The sequence below is a fragment of the Drosophila sulfurigaster genome, chromosome 2R (assembly GCF_023558435.1).
Source record: "Drosophila sulfurigaster albostrigata strain 15112-1811.04 chromosome 2R, ASM2355843v2, whole genome shotgun sequence".
Lineage (NCBI taxonomy): Eukaryota > Metazoa > Arthropoda > Insecta > Diptera > Drosophilidae > Drosophila > Drosophila sulfurigaster.
Window position 1 is genome coordinate 18064258 of NC_084882.1, and position 16416 is coordinate 18080673.

The window sequence follows — 16416 nt, forward strand, 5'->3', positions numbered from 1 at the left end:
AAGCAGCGCAGAAAATAATGGTTGGTGCCTAGACTAAATACTGGTAATGTGAATTCACCATACATGATGGTTTCTGTCATGGCTACCCCCAGTTCCCAACAAGCAGTGCAGCGTACTGCTTGGATTAAGCAGTGCAGTGCCACACGGGTTGGTGTACTAGCTAAAAATGGAATCCATATTGTGGATTCCAACCGTGCTTAGCATAGACACAATCCTTAAGCATAATCGATTCATTTAAATTGTATTGAGTTCTGCAGTATACTTCAATTTTTACTTAAAATATCTGTTAATGAGCACAGTATTTGACCTGGTTTTAAAAGCATGCGAGTCATTGTGATTTTTTCTGTTCCTTATTTAAAAATGAACCCATTCATAATTTCTAATCATATAAACAAGTCTGTTAGCGCTTCTTCGTACGCTTTTTGTTCTAGACCGAGCAGCCCTGCTGGACAACGAAAATAGAAATCAATCTGAATGCGAATCCAAATTGATGGCGAGTCGCGCATAATTTCGTAAAACTGCAAAAACTGAGTGCAAATTATGAAGACGTAAATATGAAATTGGCAAATTTGCGAAATGATTTGCGAGCGATTTGTTTTCATTGCTTGTTGATGTGTTGCGCAAATCAAAATGCGAATGATGTCGATTTTATTGACAAATGAAAATAAATAGATGCACCTAGAAACAATAAGCAAAACGTCTCGAGTTATGCTGCCATAAATCAAAATCATCACTGCATTACAACTACAAGAAGCCAAAGTTCTCATTGCACTTTATCAGCTAAACAGCGACAAAGGTCAACAAACTTCAACTCCAGCCAAAGATCAGCGTTAATGGGCTCAAAGCCGCACTTGACTTGAGTGGGCCGAATTACCCTTTAACTCTTTCCCAGGCCATGCATACTCCATACCATATGTGTGTATGGAGATAGCACATTATAATGACACAATTAAGTCACAATTATGCGACTGCCACTCCAACAATGGAGATAGACTTCAACCTATTCCCCCCCCACGGACACTTACAAGTGGCTGCTTTCACCAGAAATCAATTCAATTATTGCCACAGCTCTCACAGAGACAGTTCTAATTGCCACAGTGGCAAAGTTGCGCAACACACATTCACATGCTTCATCCTTTATCCTGTTGAGCAAACACAATGCTCTGGATCAATTCCACACGAGCGACTTTGAAGAGTTGCCGGTGATTAGCACGCGGCACACTGACAACGACAACGACAACGACAACAACAACGACAACGGCATTTACATTTACATAAACCATAAGCAGAGAACATACTAAACAAAAGCAGCATTCACCAGCGATCGCATCATACAATATGCTGGGAGCGACCACCCACAACGGCTGCCGGCGCTTTTATTGCTCACAAAGTAGCATAAACAATTTGCGCTTTTAACGGAGGGAGAGAGAGGGGGAGCGAGTGTGCCACAAAGTCAACGCCACCGCACACCTGATGGGGATCTATGTATGATGCCATGAACTGGGGACAGCGAGTAACTAACTCGACTTGGAGTGCATTAAATGTGGTTGCCAGCGAGTCAACTTCATGCCTGTGTGTTTGTTGTTGTTGTGCGCTTTGCTTATTTGAAGTATGGTTTGGGTTATTTGCGTCTTGTGTGTGGTCGCGTTAGCTCCAGTTGCCAGTTGCCGCTGACAGTCGCGACTGCCACTCAGGGGCGACAAAGCGATTGCCAACTAATACAGCATAATATGTTATGTTATGTTGCAATTGTCATGTCCTGTGGCGCAAATCAAAATAAACCAAACGTTGTCTAGACACACGTCCTGGCGGCAGCTTGCCAATTGGACAGCTCCATGGACACCTCAGCGACCGCACAAGTTAGCAAAGGGAACTCAAACACTTGACTTGTATATTTGGTCAAAATATTGAAGCAATTAATGTCTGCCACAGGACGAGTGACTGACGTTGGCCACTTGACTCGCGCAGGACCAAAAACATTCACACATATTTCACTGCGCGCTGATCAGTGTCTCAGCGTCAAGTGGCTCGAGTCCTGTCTGGAGCAGGATACAAGTAGCCAAAGGCGCAGGCGCAGGCGTGATTTGTAAACAAATGCCACACGCATGATTACATGATCAGTTTGTTGTCGCTGTCGACGGTTTCCAATTGCCTGCCACCGTCGCAAGCGGCGCCAACTGAAGGTCAATGGAGGGAGGAGAGGAGATCGACACAGAGAGAGAGAGAGAAGTCTATTTGCTCTGCTTTTGCTAAACGTACTTTTAAGCTCTTAAGTGCTGGCGATTCACTTTGGCCAATGTGCGCTTTTCATTTCATTTCATTTCATTTCATTGAATTCTCAATACGTTTTTTGTTTGATTTTCCATTTACCGAACACAGCAAGAGATTCAATTCAATTATTATTGGAATATTGTGTAGTAGACAAGTACGCGTATTATTAATGTAATAGCGGCTAATTGCGCATTTTCTTCTCATTTTGTGGCCTGCCCCAATGCGAAATTAGAACACAAGCACTTCAGTCCAAAGACTTAAAAGCTTCAATTTGATGGAACACTTGGAGCACAAATATTTATTGCTACATTTTGCAGTCGAGCAGTTGGGATACTGATACCGCAACTGATCAGAGATTAGAAATGTGCAATGCACATACTTGACTCCACTTGAGAACGTTCGATCTCTTCTCTTTCTCTCTAAATAACTTTTCCAAGGTTTTCGATCCCAATCTGTGCAAATGATTTACCGCAAAAAGCTGTTGCATTTATTTGGCTAATTTGGGCTAATAAACAAAGTATCATTGCAGCGGGCATGTGGCAACAAATAAAGACTCGACGCTCGACGAATTGCCTATGAAAATATGGCAAATTGGCGGAACATGCGAGAGCAACAACAACAGTAACAACAACAATAAGAACAATAAAAACACACACACACACACAAATATGACAATGTAAACAACAATAAGACCAATGGCAGCTATCGATCATCATGAGCAAACGATTCGGATTCAATGATCATTTGCCACCAAACGGAATCCGGACGTCAGAGTCGCAGTCGCAGTCGCTGTGATCGTAATCGCAATCGCGATCCGAGTCCAAATCAAAATTCCAACAAGAGAATAAAATTTAATTGCCTACAAATTGGCGCGTTGAGTTTTATTGCATTTTAAAAATATGCACACACACACACACTCACGCTCACACATCGAACAATACATGGAACTATTACCCCACTGGTCAGTGGCCATTGGGCGGTGCTTTACACAGGCAAAAGTATCTCGCTTCGCGTCCCATGTGGGTGGCAATTTTTTACAGCGACCGGCAAACAAATATTTGATTCACACAAATGCCCATGATTTATTTACGATTTCCTAATGTTCCGCCTAATACGTCTGGGAAGTTGATAATAAAATCAATCCCGAAATCTAAGCAATTTTTTTACATGTGTGTTAATGTTAAGATAAATAGCTTATGTTGCTAAGAGCTGATGTTGTTCAAAATATGAATACTTACAGACAAATTTAGTTATATAGTAAATATAATAATATTACATGATTATTTTAGTTATTGATTTAATACAATTAATTCTGCAATAATTAGTTAAAAATAGTTTAATTCAGTCATGCAGAATAAGAGTTGTATTATTATTAAAAAATATACGAATAAAAAAGTTATTTATACAAATGACTCAACTAATCCCAAAACTTCTTTGTCATTCTTTATTAAATTGTCAAAAATTGAAATGGCATTAAAATTGTGTATTTAAAAATTACGTAGACACATCAAATCAAAAAAAAACAATTTTAGGGGTGAAAATATTTTTAAAATATATTTACTATACTTTCAATTTTGTGGAATTTTCAAATTACATTTTAAATCATTATTTATAATTTGTTATGCAGATTAAAACACTCACTATAGAAGTTATTCTATAGATGAAGTATTTAATTCATATTTCGAGTTCCAATATTGTTTAGACAGAAGTTTTAATAAATCTGCAAGATTTGTAACAAAACGTATAAGTACAATTTTTAAAAAGGCTTTAAATTAAATTATTTGAATTTATAAATTACAATTGCATTTGAAAAATCACAATACTTTAGCAGCAAGTTCATAATTATGATGCTATTATTTTGATATGGATTTTGTAATAATTTAGACTGTTCTTAAAAATGCAACATATTAGTAAGTAATTCTTGATGCAGTTGACGCAAGAGCAGCCTAAGTACATATTTTTTTACTGCAAGAATTCCACACTGATACTCTAAAACACATCGCCAATAACTGCAGATACATAAAACAAATATGTACATACTTTGAAATTTCTACACCAGACCAACTTCTATCTGAAATCCCAGCAAATAATATAATTAAATTTAATAAATAACAACTTAGCTTAAATTATGTTAACAATCATAGAAAAAACAGCATAAAGACTGTGTTATCTTCATGCAATAAGGAATTGTATTCGTTATTTCAATAAAATATCAATAATAATATGTTTTTTTTAATATTACGCAAAGGGTACATATAGTTTTACATAAGTATGTACTAGTAACTGACTCGATTTTTTATTTATATTTAATTTTGTATACTTTATATTCATAAAGAACACTTCCTTGCCATATGTGAAATCAAATTGCCATCAATTATTGCAGCCCGCTGTTGTTGTTATTATATTTTTGCAATCATAACCCCAACACTTAAACTTTGGCACTTGAGTCGTCCACTTAAGTATTTAATGAATTCGATGCTTTAGCTTATATAGCGTATAGCGTATATGGACAAAGGCTACTTAAGGCGCCAGAGTGCCATTCCAAGTGTTCTTAAGAAATTAGCCAAAAAAAAAATACAGAAAATTGGAAGCTCTTAGCCGAATAAAAATACGTAAAATTCTGTTAGGTCAGTGAAGCATATTCATCATAAACTTAAATGGATTTCAACATACTGAATTGGAATTGCTCAATAGAATCGAATTGTGGTTAAGTGAGGGCTTAGCAAATCAACGAAAAGTAGACCGCCAAAATGCCAACTTAAATGGCAATTAAATATAAACAGAAAAACTGCAGAAGAGAGACAGTTGTTTCCTGCAAGTGCGCAGCAAATGTTGTTTATCGGCAGTCGACTGGCTCTAGAAGTGCACTTGATGCAAGTGCGACACGTTTTGGATTTGTGGAGCAGACGCCTCTGCAGTTCAGTTCAACTCATTATGCATGCACGAACTGACATTGAAGTGGGTGCGACGGCAGAGACAGAGGCAGAGCAGAGGCAGCATTTTCCATTTTCCCCTTCTAGGCAGATGGGAGCTGAAGGAAAGTTCATGCGGCGTTAGGGTTAGGATTGCCCATTGCCTTTATTATTGGTATTAGTAACACATGATTACGCTGTATTGTAAACAAAAGCGCAGATAAACAGACAAACAGCGGCATGAACACGGATACGGACACACGTACAGCAGCAAGAAGAAAAGAAGCAACATAGTCTAATGATATGTTAATGCAGATGGCGCACACTGCGTATGAGTGCTATGCGAGTATGGAAGGAGGCGGCAAACTGTTTGTCTGTCAACGGCTTGAGCAAATAAACTTCATTTGGGGCTTATTTGTCGTTGGCTGGAATGTCTTCTGGCGCTGTAAACACACAACGCCTGGCATTAAAGTGCGAAGCGAAGTTCATTGAGCGGTTCTCAAGTGAAATGGTTAATTATGAAAGCAGCGAAAGAATGAATTTATGCACATCACAAAAGAATGTAGTAGATAGTTCATATAGTAATTCAAATTATGTTATTTCAGCACTTTAATCGGCCATTTAATGAATGGCAATTCAATCAAAGGACGCGCAACAATTGCTGACCCCATGAAGCTGCTTCATCTTCTCTCCTTCTGCTTTCTCAACCTGCTGAACTCTTGTGTTCTCTGTGTTGTAGTTGTCGACACGGCGCAGCGTTTAAGTGTAATTTTCTTCTTATTCAATTGAAGCATGTCCTTTGGCTGGCAAGGATAAATGGGATAACTCACTGCAACGCACTGAGTTGGTCGTCGACTTGCGACTTGCGACATTCGACGTTTTTGGACGCTTTTCACAGCTTCTTCACGACTTCTCCGGCTCGTTACAAATTCACTTCAGACGCTGCTTTCACTTGAGATCCACATAATGGCTGTTCATTTGCGCCGTCGCCGTGAAAATTGCAAGAAAATGTTCTTTTCGCATCGACTCAGGACAATTGCGTACGTGTGCCAGAACTCTAAGCACAACCTGAAGATGGAAGCAGCCAACAAAAAAAAAAAAGAAAACAAGTAAGAAAGCTACAGTCGAGTGTACTCGACTGTGAGATACCCGCTACCCAATTTGATTAAAAACAATATATTTTGGGGTATTATTCTCAAAATATACCGAATATACTGCAAATATACTAAAAATATACCAAATGGTATATTTGGTATATCGATACAGATTCAAAATATACCATAGACGGCACAATGTGCCAGATTGTCAGCCAAAGCAACTAAGAGCCCTAGTAAGTAGGCGTTTTTGACCATACAAAAGTATTTCTTTAATAACTTCGACAATTTTTATCTGATCGCAACCAAATTTTCAGAAATCATAACTACTATAGTAATTATTGTATATACCAAAATTCGCAGCTTTAGCTTTAAAATTACGCTTGTTATTCGATTTTTTGATTTGCGGGGCGGAAGTGGGCGTGGCAAAATTTGAAACAAACTTGATCTGCGTGCAAACATAACAAATGCTGTCGAAAAAAAATTATATCTCTATCTCTTATAGTCTCTGAGATCTAGGTGTTCATACGGACGGACGGACAGACGGACAGACACACAGACACACAGACACACAGACGGACAGACGGACATGGCTAGATCGTCTCGGCTGTTGACGCTGATCAAGAATATATATACTTTATAGGGTCGGAGATGCCTCCTTCTACCTGTTACATACATTTCCTGTCGGCACAAAGTTATAATACCCTTCTACCCTATGGGTAGCGGGTATAAAAAGAAGAAGTAGTCACAGATAAACTGTGTGGAATGGGCCATGTCAGCTCATCATCTTGTCCTGTGTGCCATGTAATTTGCTCTCTTGCCATGTGCTTCATCAGAAAGGAAATTGAAAATTGCTACTAATGGCTGCTGCCAGTGGGCGTGACAACCCCCAGCCCCTGCCACCTGAAAGACAGGCAGTCTAACAGGCAATGGAAGAAAATAAAAAATTCAACTAAATTTATCGTTTAATGATTATGAAAAAAAATACAGAGATGACACTATGAAAATGTGGGCGGAATTCATTTGAATCTTAAATTGCCCTCCTTACTTAGTACGAAACCCAAGACCAAGGCCAAGAGACTAACGAAGCGTTAAGAAGTTGCCCAAAAAATGAAAAAGAAAAAGGACTTCTCGAAGATTCTCACACAGTTGATTTATGCGTAGCTTAATATTTGAATTCAAGTTAATTCTTGTGTTAAGATTTCAATTAGCCTGTGCTTTGGAGGAGAGTTGTAGGGATTTGAAAATTATTGGCATACATGCAGAAGAACAATTGGTAACAGGCTGAAGGATGAGGCAATAAATAAATGCAGTCAGTGGAGGAAATACTAGTGAGGAAAATTTCTATTATTAATATTCTCTGATTATTTTGACAAATTTAACTTGACGACTTACATATTTTTTAATTTTAATATTTACCCAAAGCGTACATATATTCTAATGATTATTTATTTGAAAACAACTCAAGTTGATCCTATGAAAACGTTCTCACCTAGCCATTATAGACACGCTTTACTGTACAAACTTTCCATTTACGTTTGTTTACACTAAACAATGAACACTTAAACAGACTTTAAGCGCTTTGCTTTTTTACGATTTTCCAAATAACGAAATATATAAAAACAACAGAGATCGTCAGTTGTTTAAGCAGTCCAAAGTGCCTCAAAGGTGTTAAGCATGGGGCAAAAAAAAAGAAATTCCTCTGCCCTGAATCGCCAGCATCATCGCATAAAAGCATATAAAAGGAAACTGATTCATTGGCAATTACGTATATGACTATTTCCAATGTTTCTTTTCGGGATGTCTGTTTGTTATTTTTTTATTAGTAGTGTTTTTCTTGCAGGTTTTTTTCCACTTTACATTGCCAAATATAGTGACGAGAAGGAGAGATCGAATTGATCGATAGTTGCTTGGTGCGTTGGTGATATTTCAAGTGCTTTTACTGGGTTGTTAGCAGCGCTCTGGCAGCTGATAAGCTCTAATAAAATATATCGAATGATGCAACACACACACAGACAAATTTAACAAATCTCACGCGCACTTCCAATGAAATCTTTGGTTGGCCATGCCATGTTCTTGGATTGCGTTGTGTTGTGTTGTGTTGTGTTGTGTCTTGGCCATGTCTTTAATTGTCGAGCATTACGACGAGTCGGCAGCTCCATTAAAAATGCTAATTAAGTTGCCTCAATGGCACAATGGCACATGTGTCTGCTTCTCTCTTGGACGGCTATACCACAAATTTTTATCTAAACAGCTCGCTAAACAGCAACAGCAACAACAACAGCAACAACAACAACATTGACTATTTGTATTTAGCTAGGATCAACTCAACATTCGCCGATTTGAATGGCTGCCTATAAAAAAATTCGTTTTATACATGCGGTAAAATTTGAAATTTTTTTAGGCGAAATTTGAACAATAAACAAAATCACAAAAACCAAAACATTTATCATTCTAATTTTTCACTCTCTGTCTCTCTATCTATCCAACATACATAACATAACATAGTATATGAAGCTGTTGAAGCTGCCGAAATCGTTTAAATGCTTTTTTATTTCAAGCCAAATAAGCAAAGGAGTGCCCCATTCAGGGGGAGGGGGAGGAAGGGGGGATGAGGATTGGCCACATTGCGCAAAGATGATTTCAACAGCTGCCGACGGCAGCCGCGCGTTGAGGTTGAGGTTGAGATTCAAATTGAAATTGAGATTGAGGTGGGTGGCCATTTTGTCCAACGAGGGCGAGAGCTGTTAGTTTGCCTACTGGGCGGCGCACATGGAGCACGAGTAACCAGGGGGAGGGAAGAGAGAGAGAGAGAGGGGACTCCGTGTGGGTGCACCACCATCAACAACTTGCGCAAATAGCATCATCATCAACAACAATTGGTACGAGTATTATTATTTCATAGGCGTGTTTCCCATGAAAATTTCGTCGGGGACCGCACACAGTCAGTCCGTTTGCCTTTTTGCCGTTTCGCTTGGTCGGTTTTCGGTTGGTCGCTTTGGTTGGTTAATGAAAAGCTGAAAAACAATTAACTATAAATTAAACGCACAATTTTCAAAACAAAATAAACATAAATAGATCCAGCGCATCATTGTACTTTGCTTTTGTGTGTTTGTTTACAGATTTCGGGGGCGAAACGTTTCATTTACTCATATCCATCCATCCTCCTCCTGTCGAACTGATGCACTGCACACATCTCTGCCCAACCCCTCATAGCTCATATACTGTGTGTGTAGTACCAAGAAGGCAATTAGGCAATGTCGTTTGCCCCCGAACCAATCGCAAACTCAACTCTCCAGCCATTTCTCCTGTCCGTGGTCGTCGATCTCATAAAATCAAGAGCACAACTTCAATAACACAACAAGAGAGAAATAGTGGAAGACTGAATTAAGGCAGCTACTTGTATGCTCTATAAAGGAAGTACTCTATTAGATTTAAGAGGAATTAGAAGTAATATTATTTGACTTCGAATTATAATTTTCATTATTGTAATTACCATTACAAAAGTATAGGATTTATCAATAGCAATATTATTAATAAGTATAATAATATTATTATTGGCATTAGCATTAGCATTAGCATTTGCATTAGTATTAGTATTAGAGTTATCATTAGCATTAGTATTAATATTAAAAATATCATTAGTAATGGCATTAGTATTAGTATTATCATTGAAATTTTCATTGATATTATAATGTCATTAGTCTTAGAACTATCATTAGAATTTGCATTAGATATCACATTAGAATTGATTTTATTATTAGTAATGGCATTAGCATTGGTGTTTAAATTGTCATTAACATTCGTATTAGCTTTAGTACTTGTATTATAATAGTAGTAATAGCGTTAGTTTTGGCATCAATATTAGCATTAGCATTATTATTAGTTATCATTGCATCACGATATTCTTAAAGTATTAACATTATACGTATTGAAATTATATGATATATATAATATGATTCCATTTGCTTTTAACATTAACAATAAAAACTTCAATTAGTCTTAGTTTAAGCATTATAATTTGTATTAGTATTCTATGATGATACTCATAAGTAAAATCATTATCATTAGCATTTTCATTATTGAAATATTCATCCTATCCTTGAGTTGGGAAAGAGTATCAGCTGGAGTGACTGCACTAACTTGATGAATTTGTCGTAGAGTTATTTCTACCAAGAAGTTAGGCTGTTGCATAAACAAGCCCGCCTAGGAACAACACGTGCAACAACAACAGCAACACCAACACCAAACAACAACAACAACGAGAACGAGAACAAGCAAGAGAGCGAGAACAATAGTAATAACAAATGCGCAGAGCGGTAGCTGCAAATCGAAGTGTCAGGTCGAAGCAATCTCCTCATCCTCATGCTCAATCTCATGACGCTGATGCTCCTTTTATGGCTGGCGCACATGTGTGCAACAGACGCCGACGCAGCAACGCTCAACAGAATGCGAACGGGTGCAACAGCAGAGCATCGAGAAGAAGGGGTATGGGGTAAGGGGAATGGAAATATGAATGGGAATCAAGTGAACGATGAGACAACAACGCTAAAAACGCTAAAGCAAAGTGCATGCAAATGGGCTAAAACAAAAACCAAATGCATTTTACAATAAGTGAACATTTTCAGCCGGCGCAAGTGCATTTTGTTTATACTTTAATCTGTCCGTTCTGTTCTGTTCCGTTCCAGGGTTCGTTGTAATGTTTTTGCTTTTGATTTTTGCGCAAAAACTGCGGCCATTTGCCATTAAATGCACTCTCAATGGCCGCTTAAGAATGCAGGCCCCAAAAATGTTTAAGCAAATAGCGCAAAATGCACACACAAATTTGTTTATGCCAATTTACTGATGGCGGCTCGCAATGATCGAAGAGGAGGTCGCGGCAACGTCAGCAACGTCGCGACGTGTTGACAGGCGACGACTAATTGCAGTTCAAATATTACGCATACGCCACTTGTGACCGTGACTAATTTGCATATTAAAACAGCAGGCAATGGATCCTTGGGCGCGGTCTGTTAAAAGGATTGCACTCAAGTAGCTGCCGCTGACACTGTAAAGCGGCATGTTAACGAGTCGTAAAAAAAGGGATGCCTAAACATATCATAAACGACAGCAATATAAACAAATTAGTAGCGACGCCGCTGAGCGCAGGATACGAGAGAATAAGAGCAAAAGAGAGCTGCTTGTATTAAAACTGCGTCACATGCCGCATGGCATTTTAAACTCTGCAGCAGCAGTAGAAGATGCTTGACAATGCGTACTTAGGATGTAAAGTTAGGAAGCGTAAGTTAAATTAACAATAAATATGAATACTGATTTTTTAAATCAAATCACCGATTTCGTAAGAATATTTAAAACTTTCAAACAAAACATATGTATGATAATACAAAAATTCATTTAGTGGCATATTTTCCATTACTTGAAGGCAATACAAAAATTCATTTTGTGGCATATATTCCATTCCTTCCAGTTACCTCACAAGAAACATATGTTAGAAACTCCGAAAAATGCTTTACTTTGCTTTATTAAACGTATTCATTTTTAAGGCCTAATTTATTATTTCCTCTTAGTGATTAAATATTTACGAATAGTCCAATAACTTACACGTAGTAGTCAAAACTGATATATTAATATTTATTGAATAATTTAACTCAGTTATTTGAAATACAGAATATATATATGTACATATATATTGCATGAATAGTGAAGAAGAAATTTAAAATTGTACTTGATTTAATTTAATATTCTCTTAGTTCAAATTATTACATTACAAATATTACCATATTGTTATATTGTTTTATCAATTTAACATATCAAAAAATAGTAGCAAATAGTCACCGCAATAATTAAAAATTTACCCATAGTTTCTTGATCGTCAGTTGATATAGTACTTCTTCACCACTCGCCTTTTAATACAGATGCTTAGTTAGCATTATTTGTATGTCGACTGTCATTCTATATATTTTTGTTTTAATTTGCGTGGAGCACTTCCTGTGCTAGCGCAAAAAATAAATTATGGCAAGAGGTCGAACGCCCCACAGTTTAACATATACAAATACACATACAGTATATAGATATTTACACACACACTGGGACTCGCAGACAACGCTTATTGACACAAGTAATTACAACTGTCAATTGATTTTAGTGTCCCAAATTTGTCATCTTTCGCTTTTGGCTTTTAACATAGCATAGCTAGAAAATGCGGCCACAAGCCGCAAGGCACTAATATATGGAGTAGGATCTAATGAGGAGCATCCCGTGGTGCGTTGTTTATACAGTTGCCAGTCGCACGCCCCAGCAAAAGTCTAGAGAAAGGGGTGCCCAGAGAGAGAGAGAGGAGCAATAATTTAGTACTGATCATTTAATGGCAATTTGTAATACGAGAAACATTGTTGTTACTAAGCTAGACAGACTACCGTCTCAAGTGGTCGATGATCATGCAATTGTTCCCAGCCACATACATATTTGTTTCGGTTGATCGTGTTCGTTTGTTTGTTTGTTTATAAACATGAACACACATCGTGTGGGCCGTGTTGAATTTGTCGCCGTCCGGCACTTGAGCCATATCCTTGCTGTCGTCAGCCACCAGCTGTGCGCCTAAGGACTCGAACAACTCTCGTCCTCGATCGATCCTCGTTGTGCAAAAGCCAATTGCGAACTGTCGTCTGCATCTGTCTGTGCTGCTCAGTGCAATCAGTGTTTGTGGGTCAGCGGTCACAGCGCCCGTCTGGGAATGACACATTGAAGCACTTCGATGCCGACATTGAGTGGGCATCACCATCGTCATCGTCGTCGTCGTCGTAGTCGTTCTCATCATTGCAAGTATCTTTGCAAAACGCAGGCCACACACATTGGCACTTCAGTGGAACGGATCTTGAGGCACTTTCCGCTTGATCCGTCTGTCAGTTCTGAAGTATAGTTTGAATACACCAAACGAAGCTCAATTGCAAAATGAGATCATCTACACATACTTTTATAACCACGAGCATGGCAACAAGAAATCAATGAAATTGATACATAACACAGAAATAGTTACATAAAGAATTTGTCAAATAATGTTTACAGAGATGAGGTATGAATAATAAATAGGCTTAATTCTTATAAATATTTATCAATTATCTTTCCCCTATGACACTTATAGGATTTATGCATATCCCAAAAATGTAATACAAAAATCATTTTAATAATAAGTCCCAAATAGATAAATACAGAGAAAAATCTTCTAGTAAACAGGAGATGGATATTCCTCTTTTGGGTCACTTTTTCTGTGGTGTTTGGTTTACGATTAAAAGCACTTTTTGTTGATCAGACACTTTTCTTTTAGCACAGCCCAAAAAGTTTTCAGAGTTTATCATAATCATAAGTGTCACAAAAAAACCACCAACCAATTCAACTTTGACATAAAACAACATCCAATGGTCAATACCAAAATTAATATTATATTTATCTCTTAAAAATCAGCAAAAATTTAGCGATTCATTTCAAATTAATTGAAGCTGCACGGAAAAGAAAAACATGATTTCAAATTTCTTTCGCCAAAGTTTAGAATATTAGATAGAACTTTGCCTCTCTCGACACATTAAATTTGTAGTTTATATATAATATAATAAGATACAATCCTTTACTCATTCTTAATTCATACCTGTTATAAATAGAAATGCTTTGGACAGGAAATAGATTTGTCATTAAAATAACAAGCAAAATTCCCGCTAATTATTGTTAATGAGATTTCCGCAAAACCTGTGGGTTTTTGTTTTCAAATCAGAAATGACTGTTGAAATCTTTCCAAGTCAATAAAACCAACACACGAAAAGTAAATTATTTTCTTGGTATCATTTATTTAAGTTGCGATATTAACATAGAATTACAGACGAATATAACTACAACTTAGAGCTACTAAAGCTATTAGCCTTCCGATGGGAATGGATCCCATCTCCTCATGGCGATGCTAACACATAAACACTAAGAACCTTCCACTAAAGCTATCACAAAGCCAAAACTCCTTCCACAACCCGCTCGAGCTCTAATCAATTTCCACATTCTCCTCACAATCCTCGGCTGCCGAATGATTGCTCTCGGCTCCGCTCTCGATGCTCATCACGTTCAGACCCGGGGTTGGACTTGGGCAGGGACTGCGTTGTTGGCGCACTGGCGATGAGGATGCCGAGGAGCCGGTCACAAAGCTCGCCGAGTGCGGCGTCTGCTGTTGGCTGGGCGGTGGAATTGGCTGGGGCACCTTTGGATGCGGATAGAAGTAGGGAAAATGCATTTGGGGCAGTGGCAAACCGCCATAGGCCAACTGCAGCTGATGCCTGTAGATGTTGAGCAGCGCCGGATCGAGACCATGTGGATAAGCAGCCGCTGCAGCGGCGGCAGCAGCTCCACCCGGAGTCATATGGGCATAAGCTGTGGTGCCATCCTCACGGACCAAGACCTGGACGGGCACACGTTTGGTGGCCGAGAGTAAAGCAGCTTCGTGCTGTTGGATTTGCTTGCGCTTCGTTTTGTAGCGACGATTCTGGAACCAGATCTTCACCTGTGTCTCGGTCAGACGCAACGTTTTGGCCATCTCACTGCGCTCCGGGCCGGAGAGATAACGCTGTTGGGCAAAGCGACGCTCCAGCTCAAAGACCTGGGCGTGGCTGAAGGCGGCACGCGAACGCTTCTTGCGACTCAACGCTCCGCCACTCAGACTGTCGTCGTGGGAGAGCGGCGAGGAGGTGGTGCGTCCATAGCCACCCGCAGTGCAGGAGGAGGGAGAGCTGCTCAATGGCGGCGGCGAATCGCAGTCTGTAAATGAATAAAAGCAAATTTCGAAAAAGTTAGCACAAAGGCAAATAACACAATAGATTGAGGGTGTTTATTGTGCATTAATTCTGCAGACAGACTTACCGGAGTCATTGCTGGCATTGCAGCGTCGCATGTCGAGCGGACCGGAGATGGAGGAGGAGGAGGCAGCGGCGGACAAAGCGGCGCCAAAGTAGCCCAATTTGCGTTGCATGTACTCAACGGGCAGACTTGAGCCGGAGCTGGAGTTTGAAGTTGCGCCCTGATTGTTGTTATCCATCGCCGCAGCAGCTGCATAATACTGCAAATAGCTTGCTTGCTGGCCGGGATTAGAGCTGTTCTCCTGGGCCAGCTTGTAGATGCTGAGATCGCGACAACAAAGCGGCGTCGGAGGCGTTGGAGACTTCGAACCAGCACGCTCCTGGCCAACGATCTCTGGTTCACAGTCCAAGTCCACGCTGGACACGCGTCGCTGTGCCGCTGTGGCATGCAACGGTTTGCTGCGCGTTAAGATATCGTTGATGGAAAACGGTGTGGTCAGCGATTTGCTCAATCCCGCTGCGATTGCCGCGCCCGCACTCGCACTCTCCATATTTAGCATTTTTGTAAATTTGCTTTTAATATATAGTTATTATGGATATATGTATGATTTGTGGAACACACTTTTTTCACAATTCACTTGCGTTCGATTTTCTGGTTGCTCACGTCTCGAAGGCTGAGTCACGAATGCGCTGTGACCGTACGCTCCGTGTGCTCTTTAAATAACTGCGCCGATCCCCGGCGTACTGTTCGTACTCTTCTCTAGAATGTAGAATCACTCACGGAGTGCTCTCGCATATGGCACTCAAGTGGTGCGCCCTCGACTCGCCTGGTGGTGGATTCTGCTGCTATTTTTAATAATGCACTACTGACTGCCTTTCGCTGCTCTTCTCTTTTTCGTTTGAGCCACTTGGCTATGGGCTGGCCTCTGCTTCTGCCTATTGGTCGTTCATGGTTCCTTGTTGTTGCTAGCGACGCTCCAAGAGCGTTTGAGTTGCTCTCAAGTGAGTCGAACGAGTGTGTAAACATTTCGTCCTAATCACAGTCTGGCTTTTTGTTTAAACCTAGCGTTATTTTTGGAAGTGTGTGCATCCTGTTTATTGTTTATAGCTCACTAACTGTTGGGTAATCGATGTGAGCTGGGATTTGAATACCAACAACTAGGTACAGTTTGCATCTTCAGGGCATTTGTTTACACTAAAGTTGTGTTTAGTTTACAAATTATGCAGAACAGCTCTTTATTAAAAAATACTGCTCTGAAAGTAAATAAAAGTGTAGAATATCAAATGTAATACACAATAAATTATGAAAGC

At 39.3% G+C, this 16416-nt stretch overlaps 1 protein-coding gene across 1 annotated transcript; it reads right to left on the minus strand.

Annotated features, from left to right (window-relative positions):
- Positions 1–14107: 14107 nt before the first annotated feature.
- Positions 14108–16416, minus strand: LOC133838688 (homeobox protein bagpipe). The gene is made up of 2 exons (XM_062269872.1): positions 15170–16416; positions 14108–15067 (listed from the first exon to the last, which is right to left on the minus strand). The coding sequence occupies exons 1-2, from the start codon at positions 15663–15665 to the stop codon at positions 14301–14303; spliced, it is 1263 nt and encodes a 420-aa protein (XP_062125856.1). The 5' UTR covers positions 15666–16416; the 3' UTR covers positions 14108–14300.